Source organism: Helobdella robusta (assembly GCF_000326865.2).
Source record: "Helobdella robusta unplaced genomic scaffold HELROscaffold_1, whole genome shotgun sequence".
Classification (NCBI taxonomy): Eukaryota; Metazoa; Annelida; class Clitellata; order Rhynchobdellida; family Glossiphoniidae; genus Helobdella; species Helobdella robusta.
This window is the reverse complement of record NW_008703570.1, coordinates 2,039,135-2,052,985: the sequence shown is the minus strand read 5'-3', so window position 1 is coordinate 2,052,985 and position 13,851 is coordinate 2,039,135. Positions and strand designations below refer to the sequence as shown.

At 32.3% G+C, this 13,851-nt stretch overlaps 2 protein-coding genes across 2 annotated transcripts; both read left to right on the top strand.

Annotated features, from left to right (window-relative positions):
• Positions 1 to 4,606: 4,606 nt before the first annotated feature.
• HELRODRAFT_158529 (hypothetical protein) lies at positions 4,607 to 4,969 on the top strand (the record flags this gene model as incomplete). The annotated part of the gene is made up of 1 exon (XM_009010577.1): positions 4,607 to 4,969. One exon carries the CDS (start codon positions 4,607 to 4,609, stop codon positions 4,967 to 4,969), a length of 363 nt encoding a protein of 120 aa, XP_009008825.1.
• Positions 4,970 to 8,939: 3,970 nt separating this feature from the next.
• Positions 8,940 to 13,776, top strand: HELRODRAFT_158528 (hypothetical protein; the record flags this gene model as incomplete). The annotated part of the gene is made up of 5 exons (XM_009010576.1): positions 8,940 to 8,988; positions 9,451 to 9,755; positions 9,970 to 10,094; positions 12,520 to 12,675; positions 13,698 to 13,776. The coding sequence occupies 5 exons, from the start codon at positions 8,940 to 8,942 to the stop codon at positions 13,774 to 13,776; spliced, it is 714 nt and encodes a 237-aa protein (XP_009008824.1).
• Positions 13,777 to 13,851: the final 75 nt, after the last annotated feature.

Below are 13,851 nucleotides of genomic sequence, written 5' to 3'. Positions count from 1 at the left end.
AAAAAATCAGGTCCGATATTTCAAAGAATGCAAGTTCAATTTTTTTAATCTATCAATATACTCTAAACCATAACAAGAACGGATAGATCTAGTAGCTCTTCTTTAAACTTTTTCAATCATTTGTATTAGGTTTATGTGATGTGGGCACCAAACCTGTACCGCATACTCTAGATGTGGTATGACCAAGCTTTTGTACAAACATAGGTAAGCTTCTTCATCAATAAGTCTAAAATGCCTGTTTATGATGCCCAACATTGTGTTGGCTAACTTAACTTTACTATATATATATGATCTCTAAAAGTGAGTTTATTATCAACAAACACACCTAAGTATTTATTTCCGAACTTCAATACGCAACATTTATCTACATTTGGAATCATATGCCAGACGTTTAGCCAATTTTGCACATTGATCACATTTAGTTGCATGGACTTCAAGTCATCTGGACTTTTGATAATTTTAAACATCTTTGCATCATCCGCAAAAAGATATATATTCTCACATGCTGAAGGGAGATCATTAATATAAATTGTAAACAGTAGAGGTCGCAGGATACTACCTTGGGGAACTCCACTAGTAGCATCAAACTTTGAAGACAATGCATCACCCACTCGCACCCTGAAGTTTCTCTTCTTAAGATATTCACTTATCCAAACAAGAATTTTGTTATTGAATCCATATTTCTTTAGTTTCAGTAACAAACAATTGTGAGATATCCTATCAAAAGCCTTCTCGAGATCAGTATATATGACGTGTACCTCCTCATCACAATCAACACCCATTGTAACTTTATCCAAAAATGTCAGCAACTGAAGAGTCGTCGATCGTCCGGGCAAAAACCCATATTGATTTCGGTGAAATTAATTATTCGTCAGAAAATAATTCAAAACATGGTCCTTAATAATTGATTCCATCATTTTACAACACACAGAAGTAAGAGAAATAGGCCTGTAGTTACTAACCAAACTTTTACTTCCTTTTTTGTGTATTGGTATTACTATGCTAGCCTTCCAATCTGCTGGAATCATACCGGTATCTAGTGAACATTGAAAAATTTGCCTAACTGCAGAAACAACAACTGTTTTACTTTCCAACAATATCCGCGGATGAATGTTATCAGGCCCTGCAGATTTGTTCTTATCCAATAAAGAAATCTTTTTAGACACTACGTCATCATTGAACCGCAATTCATCCATTCCGGCAGCCGGAACCAATGGATATAACGAGTCATTATAATTAACCTCATTGTCAAGTTTATATACCGATGAAAAGAACTTTGCCAAAGCTTGGGCTTTTTCATCATCACCCGTGAGATCTGTGTTCTGTACTCTGAGTGTTTCAACCCTGCCCACAGTTGTTATTTTCTTCTTCACCTGTTTCCAGAACAGTTTTGGGTTGTTATGATAGTTTCTGGCAATAAAATTCTGGTTATCCCTGTCCAGCTGTTTACATTCTGCTCGAACTTTATCTATCGTAGACCTGAAACTTTGCAATAAGTCAACGTCTCCATATTTATAGATTCTTTTCCAATAGTAGTGCTTAAGCTTGATAAGTCGCCTCAGTTTAAAGTTGACTTGCTTAACAACACAGCTACCACATATTTTCATAGGAACATATTTTGAAGTAGCCTCACTAATCAAAAAACAAAATTTTTGCCATAAATTTTCTACGTTGCTCTTTTGGTCTACATTCACAGTTGTATCAACAGATAACATGCTAGAAAGATATTTGTTAATTGCATCGTACTGTCCAAGATTAAAACACAACTTCTTCCTAGGTTTACTGTGCAAAATTGAACAATCAAAAATTTTAAATGAAATCAATAAGTGGTCACTTCTGCCCAGAGGAGATGAATACTGCAAATCTGATACGCAATCTGCAGACGTGATAATTAAATCCAAAACATGAGGACATTGTGAATCTTTTCAATGCCGCCACCAAACTGCAATTTGATAGAACATGTTTGTTTGTTTGCCGACCCTTACATAATGGATAGAGGGTTATAGACGATTTGCCCCATCTGAACAAATTCATACGTGCAAGAAGTTGTTGAATGAGACTTTTCCTGACAAATTTCTGAAAGGCTTGCTCTGAATTTTGACCAGTGCGCAATTCCAGCTGAGAGTATGAGGTCCTTAATCACTTTCAGAATTGTCCCTTGAAATGCCTATAAAAACCACTATGCTCATTTAAAAAAAGTACAGAGCGGTGAATCAAATTTATATCATAAATTGTTCCTGTTCACAATAAATACCGTACGATAGCTTTATAGCAGTATTTATCAATTCATCATTAAAAGAAACCGGTCATAAAATTTTAAACAATGAAAGATTAAAGTTATTATAAAAACCAATTGGTGATAGTTCAAAAGTGATTATAATTATTAAGAAGTATTTGTAACTGTCATTTAGATAGCTATGCAATTTATCGGAATATTAATTTATCTTGACTTGTCTGGACGATTCTAGGTTAGATTCATGACGCACCGTTAACTCTAAAATCTCCACTGTCTCACCGTGTAGTATGGTGATGTCGGCTTGTAGGGTGTTGAACAGATCTGATATAGGGTAAACATCGTCAATTTTCAAATCTGCAAATAACTGATAATTGGCGGGTGCACATAATTTCAACCGGTTTGTGATCGCGGCTAAATTCTTGTGTCTTTCGGTGTATCTTGCTAGAACGGAGGTGAAACTACGGTATGAAACCACATGCTTATTTGTCTGTCGAGAGCCACAAAGAGGGCATAGAAGGCTTGGCATTTTGCCCTATCTAAAAAACTTAGCGTTTTTTGGCAGTTGCTGGCAAATTTGAAGAGGACTCCAGCAAGATTCTCCATAGTTTTTGACCAACGAGAGATGTTGTTAGTTTTGACGACGGTTTTTATTTTGGAAATAATTGTGCCTTGACTTTCCAGCAAAATGACATTATTGAAACATGATTCAATTCTTTTTTTCCTCTAATTGTTTGAGCGATAATTTTAGGGAACCTGATTTTGAGAGGGTGTTGTCAATTTTGATGTAATCGATCATCGATTCTTTCTACAAGCATTGAATCTCTTTGTTCTGACTAGTTTTAAAATAATACTATCGTTTGTTTTATTTCTGTTGATTGTTGTCCAAGTTTTGCATCAATTTGATCTTTTGTCTGTTTTATTTCTGTTGATATTGTTAGAAGTAGTACAATCCGGTGTTATTTTCCACCAAAAATCCTATTTCTGACACAAATGTTATAACTGCCTGGTCCACGACGGGTTCGTTTTATTCCAATGGAAAATAACAACACGAAATAACTTTTATACTATCATTTTATTTATTTACAAATTAATAATCATATTTAACCAATTAATCATTAATCAATTAATTAATGTTTGACAAAAATTACTGTTCACAAACTATTCAGTTAACTATCATAAACTAATAGCCTACCGAATCAAAATTCACTATGGTTTATCTCTAATACCTACAATAAAAATACAACGCAGAGTCAATTATCAAATATCGCTTTCGACACTAACAATCACTAATCGATATCCTGCACGTCTTTATATACCCGTCGCTATCAGAAGGTTCCAGATCCTGCTCAAGCTGTTTGCGTTTGTAGCGACACTAGCACCTCTAGCGAATTTATTTGTGATCGTTATAACCTGATATTTTTCATTGTTGTAGAACTATAGGGTTTTTTGATGGTAAAAAACAATGATTGTAAAATTGCTGTTATGTAAGCACAGCATGAGTTTTAAAATCTTGAACCTACGGAATATCGATAACTTGACGATTGTGCAAGTTACAACATTATTAATGTTATTATTGTTGTTACCGTTATCATAATCCTCATTACAAAATTTAATAATAACAGTATCATCATTATTATTGACGTAAGTATGATTAATTTGAATGTTGTTATCAATGTTATTATCATAATCGTTATTATTATCACAGTTTCCGGTTGCGATCATTTGACTCCAAAGCGATTCCGTTTCTCCATTGGTTTTTAACTTTTGCTTCAACCTCATAATGAAAAAAACTAGGGGGCCTCAGAGAAAATCTTAAAACAAGACAATAGTTACAATTTGCTGACGACACAGCAATGATCGCCAACAATACTGAAAATGCACAGAAGCTTATTGATGTAAACCGGGCTTGGTGCAACGCAACCGGCATAAAACTAAGAATTGACAAATGTTCAACCTCTGGCATGAGAAAAAAACGGGTGTCTATGAATAATTTCTTCCAATGCTGACCATTGATGACTAACCAAGTCAACATTGGGGGACTATTTTTTATCTGGGCGAAATTCATGTTTTTGAAGGCAACAGTAATTCAACAATGCAACACTCACCCGCGAGGCCACTTTTGATGATGATTTAAATAGGAAGTTAATCTGGGAAATTCATAATCTTGAAATTAACGTTGATTAACGTTGATTAAAATATAGGTTAAATGATGATTTTAATGCTGATTCGAATGTTTATTTAGGGCACGAATTGGTGACAGATGATATTTTTAGTTTTGGGATAACGCCACCAACATGCACCTGAAAGAAAAAAAGCTTAGTTTTCGTCTACCTGATCGACAGAAATTATGTAAACAAAAAATCTTGCAACATGCATCAAAGATATCCGTCTAATCATTCTACACCTCGTAAAGTCAATAGAAAGAAAGTCCTTGCTTCAAGTGCAGACAAAATCAAGACAAGTAAACGACGTCTGTCTATAGCTAGAGAAACCGAAACAATGAAAACGTGGCGTGACTCGAAAAGGAATAACGCAGGTTTTAAGAGCAAAGACCTGGTTCTACGGCCCAGAAAAAGGCAATGTCCGGCGAAACTCCTAAGGAATTGGAAAGATCGGTGCAAAAGATACCCTGCAAAACTCCCAAAGAATTGGAGAGGTCGGTACAAGATCACTAACAAGTTAAATGACGTAATGAAAAGACCTATGATCATGGAAAAAAATGGACAAAGATGAAAGTTGATTATCCCTATCTATCAAAATAAAAAATGTTATGCCTATGTTAGAAACTAACAGGCTAAGGTGTGGGTAATGTTATAACCGCCGAAATGGTTCAATTGTGCTATATTATCTATTATTGTTATCTTTGCTATATTTGTAATCTTTGGATATAGGATCGTAAAAATATAGGCTATATACGTCATGCGTAGTCAGATTTGCAGTCAGGTTTCCAGCAGAGAAAACGAAGTCGTAAATGTGATTTATATAAGTTACTTGGATTAGTTTATTGTTTCTATTTCTGTTGGTATACAAATAAACGTTCAACAAAAGCTGTTGTGTTCATCTATCGGAAATCTATGGGTAACGTTCTTTATGAAAAATAAATTATCAAAATATTTCTTTCATAGGTTTCTTAGGTATTTTTATTTCTTTTAAAAAAAATAAACATAACTGAAAGAAATAAACAAGTATTTGACTTTCATTTAATAAAAATCAAAAATATGTTTATAAAACTTTTAAATTGTTTTTGATAAATGAAAATTATTAAATTGGTATCATTAGGATTGTAATTATTTGACTCACCTTTCCGTTTCTAGTTGTATTATTAATTTTTAGATCGAGCAATAAGAAATTTTTTATAATAGCAGTTGCGCTTCTACATTTTCAGCGTTAAACAAATTTTGCAAACTCAATCGTTAATGTTTAAAAATAATTGTTTTTCGTTGCTATTAATGCTTTTTAGCACTGTTGTCCAACCTTTCAACCTAACCCTTCGCAAAGTTGTTGACCGTCGGATTGAAAAAAATTAGACTACCAAATTGTTTTTTTTTTCAAACTAAAGCTCTTTAAATAAAAAGACTAAATTCAAAAATTTTATTTGTAAAAAAATTTATCGTTAAATTGATATTAAAAATGTAAATAATATAAATATTAATTAAATCAATATTATCGAAAAATTTGGCATTGCTTTTGCTTACGTAAGTAACCAACACTTGCTCTTCAAATGGAATAATCTATTCTTAATGAGAAAATGTTATAAATGTTAAAGATATAATTAGGCCATGTGCGGGGAATTATAAAGTTGGTCGTTAGATAAAAATGATCCTGTTTGGGCTAGTTCGATTCGAATAATAATTCTTATGGCTGTGCCTACCATAGCAGCTCAAGCTCCAAATATAAAGTATAGGGTTTTTGGTTTTGCTGGCATTTGAAACAAGTGTTTTTTTGAATGAGTTTACGAGGTGTCGAATGACCAGACGGATAGCTTAGATGCATGTAGTAAAATTTTTAGTTGACATCTTTCCTGTCGATCAGTGATGGAGCGTAAAAAACTCATCCTCATCAGCAATGAAGCCGTCGTTGAAGTCATCCTCCAGGTAGAATAGGACAAAGCCTTCCTTCCCGATGGAGTAGTTTTTTTAAAACTTCAACTATCACTTGTCACCGAATCTCTCTTTTGTTTTACGTTTTTTTTGTGTATTTTAAAAGTTTCAACATGTTTGATTTGATGTCCGAAATGGATATTTGCCTTAATATCTCTATACTGATATTGTTAATTTTTAAATTACTGCTCTCACAGAGTAATGTGCTATCTAAATTATCAAAAAATGAATTTTTGCTATTATTGTTACTATTATTGATTTGTTGTCAATGAGAGGTCTGTTAGAATTGAAAGCAAGCGAATTGCTGGCAGCAAGATCCAAGTTGTAGTCTCACTGCATGTAGAAAGTTTCAATGTCTGGAATATTTTCAGTGTGGTTCTTAAGCCTTAGCCTTAAGAGAATAGTATGATTAGCAGTATCAAGGGCAGAGGAAAAGTCAAAAGCAAAATGAAAAGTAAGATTATTATTGCCACTAGAGAGAAGGATATCATTATGTATTTTGAGTAAAGAAGTTTCAGTACTGTGAGCAGGTCCGAAACCAGATTGAGATACAGGTAGCAAGGAATTAGAGTTTAAATAAGATAACAATTGATTATAAACTACTTTTTCCATTATTTTAGATATGAAATTAATATTAGTAACAGGTCTATAATTAAATAAAGAGGTAGGATCTAAGGATGAGTTTTTAAAAATAGAAATAACAATAGAAGTCTTATAACAAGTAGAAAATTTTGAGGTAAAAAGAGATAAATTAACTAATTTGAGAATGATAAGATAAAATATTGAAGAAAATTCTTGAAGTAAATTAGAAGAAAGTAGATCTAGAAAGCCTGTTTTAGGTTTTAGTAAGTTCTAGAAGCATAATCGAACCAAGTAGCCTTACGTGAATAGAGCCTATAAGTAAAAGATTTAAGCGGAATAAGCTTATCAAGAATAAAAGTAATGTAGATATTAAAAGCATAGACAAAATTAGAAAATAAGGTAGTATCAAAAGTTAGTTTCAGTAAGAGATTGAAGAAAAATATCTTTATAATAAGAAAACCAGATGAATATAGAGCGATTTTTCATTAAATGATTTTATGTTAATATTAAAAAGTGAAAGTGTTTAGGCAGGTTGGCTATTGGTACTGATATTTTTTATCGTTCGAGTCAAAAGTTACGACCGTAATATTAATATTAATTTATTTTTTTTATTCTATTTTTTTAATTGTTATTCAATGTAGTAATTAATTACTTTTATTTGGTATAAATTTAAAAAAATGAAATCGACATTACCGAAAATAATTAAAAGTTGAAAAAATTGAGGTTCTTTGCATATCCCTGCTTCAAACCATAACAAAGTGTTGTAAATTGGTAAATAGGCCTCCCCTTGCAGCCATCGGCATCACTAGCCAATTTTCCAAACATTTTTTGGCGTCCATTTATACGGAATTTTACATAAATCCTCATTTATCACATAAGAACTTTGCTTTCTCAATCGTTTCTTTACAGATCAGATCCCTAATTTCCGTAAGTTCAGTCACCAATGATTAAAGATCATAAAATGCTTCTCTAAAATTCATTCTAGTAAATAAGACCTTATTTGCATGATGAATTCGGATAACAACAGTTTCATTAAATTTTCATGATAAACTTGGATAATTCTATCTTCAACAAATTCTAGTAAGAAAAATTGAAATGACAAACATTAAATTGATTAATGCCAACAATTTGGTAGAATTCATAAAATACTGTATATACGTACTAACTACTTTTTTATTCATTTTTATCTTATACAGAAAAAAGCTTCTTTTCGGTAACCCCTTACCATTTTCAATGTAGTATGTTATCAACTACCAGCTGTATTTTATGTATACTTAAATCTGTGCGTTTCAACTTTATTGGCTCCAAAAATTAATTTTGCGTTGATCCGTTTTGGCACGGCAATTGCGAAAAAAGTAGCTAAAAACTTTGTTTTCTATATAAACAAGTTAAAAACGATAATAAAATACGATAGGAAATATTGAAAATTTGAATCAGAAACTGATCAATGGTGAAAATGTAGTGATATTTCTTAACAATTGTATCTACGACAGTCTTAACACTAATTTTATATTTGTATATATATAATACTTTGTTAAAAGTTAAAAACATTTAAAATAGTTGAATACTAATTATGAATTAATTGAATGAATTAAGCGCAGTTTTGTCGTCACACATTTGAATATCTCGCAATTGCCGGGCAAAACCGCCTATAATATTCGTTCAAATATTATCACGTTAAAAGATGCGATAAAAATTATGTAAAAAATTTAAAAGTCCGTGAGAGGAGGCTCCCTTTTGAAAGAAAGCCCTACTAAAACCATTTTCTCACATTGAGTTTTGCGGTGGGTTTATTGAGCACATACATGTCAATTTAAAATGTGTAACTATATCCATGTGTGTAATCAGGTCTACTTGGCGCTATTTATTCAGAACTGAAAATCTTTGTTTGAGCCAATGTAGAATTATGTGATACATACAGCAATGTTATAATAAATAATTACGTTAAAGTTTTTAAAAACATGTTAATGTTATTTATTATACAAGAATAGTTTTTATCATTACATAAGAAAATATTCACAATGAAACCGTGCTTTTCTGGCTCTACTTCAAAACCGAAAGAAGATAAAGGTATCTTTTTTAAATAATCAATTATCTCATTTTTTGATCTGCGCAAAATTACTCAACATTGTTATTGGCGAGCATTTTTTAATGTTAGGATTATATTGGGGTAGGCCAGATGGATCGAATCGAGTGTATGACGAAACTTCAACCATGACAAACTGTTGCGACATGCTGAATATCAGCCAGTATAATCAAATCCCAACAGTATCACAAAGTTTATTCCAGATAATTATTTTTCCTGTACAACATTTCCTTAACTTATTTCAACGATTAATTCTCAAAATTCTTTTGCTTTCAAGTTATTTTGGAGCTTAACATGCGCGTAAACTTTTAATTAACTCCACCACTGGGGCTGCAATCCAGCAAAATTCGGTGCCGGTCTCAAGTCCGGGTAAAGGAGGAGGGTTGACAGGAGCTTGCTACACTGTTTTAAAAACGCTACAAACACGATGGTAAACACAACAGCAGATAATCATACCGGCTCGGTCGTCGCCCGGAACCACAAGGACCGCATTGCAGCTTTGGGGACTAGGAGCTACAATGAAAAGTTTGTTACTGAGTCCCAAAGAGGTCAAATGAAGATGAAATTCACAGTTGGAATTTGGAATGTGAGGTCACTGTGGCAAGCTGGAACATATGCAATGCTAAAAAAAGAGCTTGAGAGGTTTAGATATGATGTGGTTGGTTTGTGTGAAGTTAGATGGACAGGGAGTGGAGAATTGGAGAAAGGAAAACTGTTATGGTCAGGCACAGAAACCGAGCATATTTATAGAGTAGGAATGATTCTTGGAGAGAAAGCAAGAAGAGCATTAATTTAATACAATCTCGTAAATGACAGGTTGATGTATGCCAGATTCAAAGGATATCCATGAGATATTATTGTGATAGTTGCTTATGCTTGCTTTTGCTCCAACAACAAATCGTTCGGATGATGAAGTTGAAACGTTCTACAAACAACTGGAACAAACATTGAAAACATTACCAAAGAAAAATGTTAAGATCATTGTTGGGGACTGGAATGCTAAAATTGGAAGTGACAACATTGAATTTGAAGAAGTTATGGGAAAATACGGCGTAGGAGACAGAAATGATAGAGGAAAAAAGTTATTAAAGTTTGTGAGGACCGACGATTGTATGTCACAAACACAAAGAGGCAAAACAACAACAATGTACTTGGGAGTTACCAGACGGAAAAACAATGAACATGATATATTTAATACTGATAGAACAGAAATGTATGAAATTTGTCACCCAATGTAGAGCTTTCCCAAGTGCAGAAATTGGATCAGATCATATCCTTGTCTTATGCAACGTCACCATAGAGATAAAACAAAAGCTTAAAATGGAAGAGAGCATTAGGAAAGTGAAATACAACACAGAAATGATAAAGCAGAAGATGGAGGATATAAAAAATAAAATCGAACATGAATTGGACTCAGCAGCCAATTACGATATGAAAACAAGAGTTTGCAACCTAGAAAAAAATTCTCAAAGGAGCAGGTGAAAGTTGTAAAATCAAAACGAACAAAATAAAACCGTGGATAAGAGATGAAACATGGAACCTTGTAGAAGAAAGAAGTTTGAAAATGACAAAAAGACAGAGTGAAAAAAATAAGATGAAATCCAAAGAAGTCTGCCAAAAAATGAAAAAGAGTGCTAGAGCAGATAAAAGGAGATGGATTAATGGTAAATGTGAAAAGGTAGAGATGATTGGACAAAACAAGACAAGAGAGGCGTACCAGCTGGTTAAACAGTTAAAAGGAAAACAGAAAAATATGTCAAGGATTATTAAAAATAAAAACGGAAACATCCTAACAGAAAGTAAAAAGATTAAGGATAGACTGAATATATTAATGACTTATTCACAGACAAAAACACATACAAAAAAGAAACGCTTGAAATTTTGAAAAACAGAAAAATAATCAATGAAAAAGAAAGTGAAATAACGAGGGAAGAAATTCCAAGAGCGGTGAGTAAAATGAAGAACAACAAAAGTACAGGAAAGGATGGTATTCCGATAGAACTGATAAGAGCAGGAGGACAAGTCGTGTGTAAAGAAATTTACACAATCTGTCAAGAAATTTGAGAAAGTGGAAAGTGGCCAGAAGAATGGTGCAAGTCAGTTCTGGTTATGCTGCCAAAAAAGGGAGACCAAAAAGACTGTAATATGCAAAATCATGCTGACCATCATAAAAGAACGACCGGAAAAGGTCATAGAGCAACATCTGCATGAAGAACAAGCAAACTTCAGAAAAGACAGAAGCACGATCTAAAAATTCTGATGTTGGGATGGAGGATGCAAAAAGTAGCGGCCAGACAATTTACCATTGCTTTGTTGATTTTAAGAAAGCGTTTGATTCTGTCTGGCATGAAAGTTTGTGGGCAACATTAGAAAGTATGGGGACATCAGAAAAGCTGGTCAAAGTACTGAAAGGACTTTATGAAAAATCAAAAATGTCGGTAATAATAGGTACAGAATTTGGGGATTGGATAAAAGCAGACATTGCAAGCAGACAGGGCGATCAACAATACTATTCATAGCATTGCTAGAAAGAGCAATGGAAAAATGGAAAATTCGGAATTGGGTAGAATTGACATAGGAAGGAGAACTGTCAAAAATCTCAAGTTTGCAGACGATATAGACCTTCTAGCTTTTAGTGAAAAAGGTTTACAGAAACTAATTGAACTAACACATTTTGGTGGAAAAGATCACGGATTGCATATCAACAAAGACAAAACAAAAGTGATGATTACGGGAAAAGGCAGAAACAATGCGGAATTTCAGATAGAATCAGAAAAACTCGAACAAGTAGACCGATTTGTGTATCTTGGCAGTCTTATAACCTGTGACAACAGCTGCCCTAAAAAATTGACAAAAGGACAGCAATAGCCCATGGAATTTTCGCATCATTGAAAAAAATATGGAAAAGTGGAAATATATTTATAAAAACAAAGTTTAGAATGATAGAATCTTGCGTTTTTCCGAGCTTGCTCTATGCATGTGAGACACGGACAATAAAAAAAAGAAACAAAGAGAGATTGGAAGCATTTGAGATGAAGTGTTACAGAAATTTGTTGGGAATCAGTTGGAGACAGAAAGTAAAGAATGAAACCATCAGAAATCAACTTGGAAGACAGAAAAGTGTATATGACAAAGTCAGAGAAAGAAAATTGGGATTTTTTGGACACATTTGTAGAATGAGAGAAGACAGATTGATTAAGATAGTACTAACGAGGAAAAGAGATTGAAAGAAAAAATTGGTAGACCTGCAATAAATGAATAGATGACATTACTAAATGGACTGGTGTTGGTATTCTAAATTCAATAAAACTGGCCAAAGATAGAAAAAGTTTTTAGAAAAAAAAGAAAAAATAAAAGTAAAAAGCATGCTTAGATGTACACCATCGGCCTCGACGGTCCTTCGACGGACAAGGAGGATCATTGATTGATTGATTGAAACTTTTAATTGAAGACTTAGAATTCAAGATTTTAAACAGGATTTTATATTATTTGCAAGTGACTTTTTGTTATAACAGGTTAAGTTTATCTAAAGTAGATAAACAGCTAGAAAAACTGTCAAGAAAAGTCGATCATTTTTCTAATGTCCTGTCGTCAGTGGCGGATCTAGAAATTTCTGGTGGGGGTATAATTGACATTATTCGTAAAGAATACAAAATATTTGATAAAGTCAAGTTATTTTTATTTATACAATAAAATACGTTAGCAGCAAGCATAATACAGATCAAGTTATGCAATTTCTTGTTAAAATTTTAATGACCAAAATTTATTTTTTTAGAGAACTGAGTTCTTAAATATAAAAAAATTATAACGAAAATCAATTTATAAATATAAGCAGAAATACAATTACAAAATAAACTTTTTTGCTGAATAAACTCATTATTGAATTGAATTGAGATTTTGAGCCATGCAAATTTCATTGCATATTTTTGCCCAGTTAGCAAATATATTCAATGATTCTCTTATATTCACTAGTTCTCGATAAATAAGATTTACAACAATTCCATATCGTGGAGTGTATTTTCAAAAAGTTAATTAATGCTAAGTGGGCAAAAATATTCAATGAAATTATATATATATATATATATATATATATATATATATATATATATATATATATATACAATACTCTCATTTCACCTTGATTGTATATAAATGGAAACAATTTATACCAATACAAACTAATGAAAAAAAATCAAGAAAGGCAAAACGTGCAACACGTCATATATATTGTGTATATATATATTATATATATATATATTATATATTATATGTATATATATTATAATACATATATATATATATATATATATATATATATATAATAAAATTGAATTAAATTATATCACCTATTCTCTTATATCACCTTGAATTCATATAAATGAAAACAATTTATAAAAATATAAACAAGGACATGGCCAACCAAAATAAAAAAAATCAAAAAATAAAATAAAAATACAGAAAATTTAATTGGATTTAATAATTAAATTTAAATAATTTAAATATAACATACGGTAACGAAAAGCGTACACGTACAGACATTTTGGAGGTCCTAAGCACTCATACAAAAATATTAATGGAGGTTAACAAAAGCGTAGCCATGTTACGAGTTAACAACACTCCAACAATTAGTGCAAAACAGCATGTTGTACAAACATCGACTCAATCACTGAGTAATAACAATTATTCAAAACAGACCAATGCACAAACTACAGTTCAATGTCAGGCCAACAAAAAGCGAGAAGAAGAAGACGATCGTAAACCGGGGCGTTTAGGTTCAACTAATATATCTGATAAATACTTAGGAAATAATTTAGATTGAGACTTATACATGAACGTGCAAATTTAAA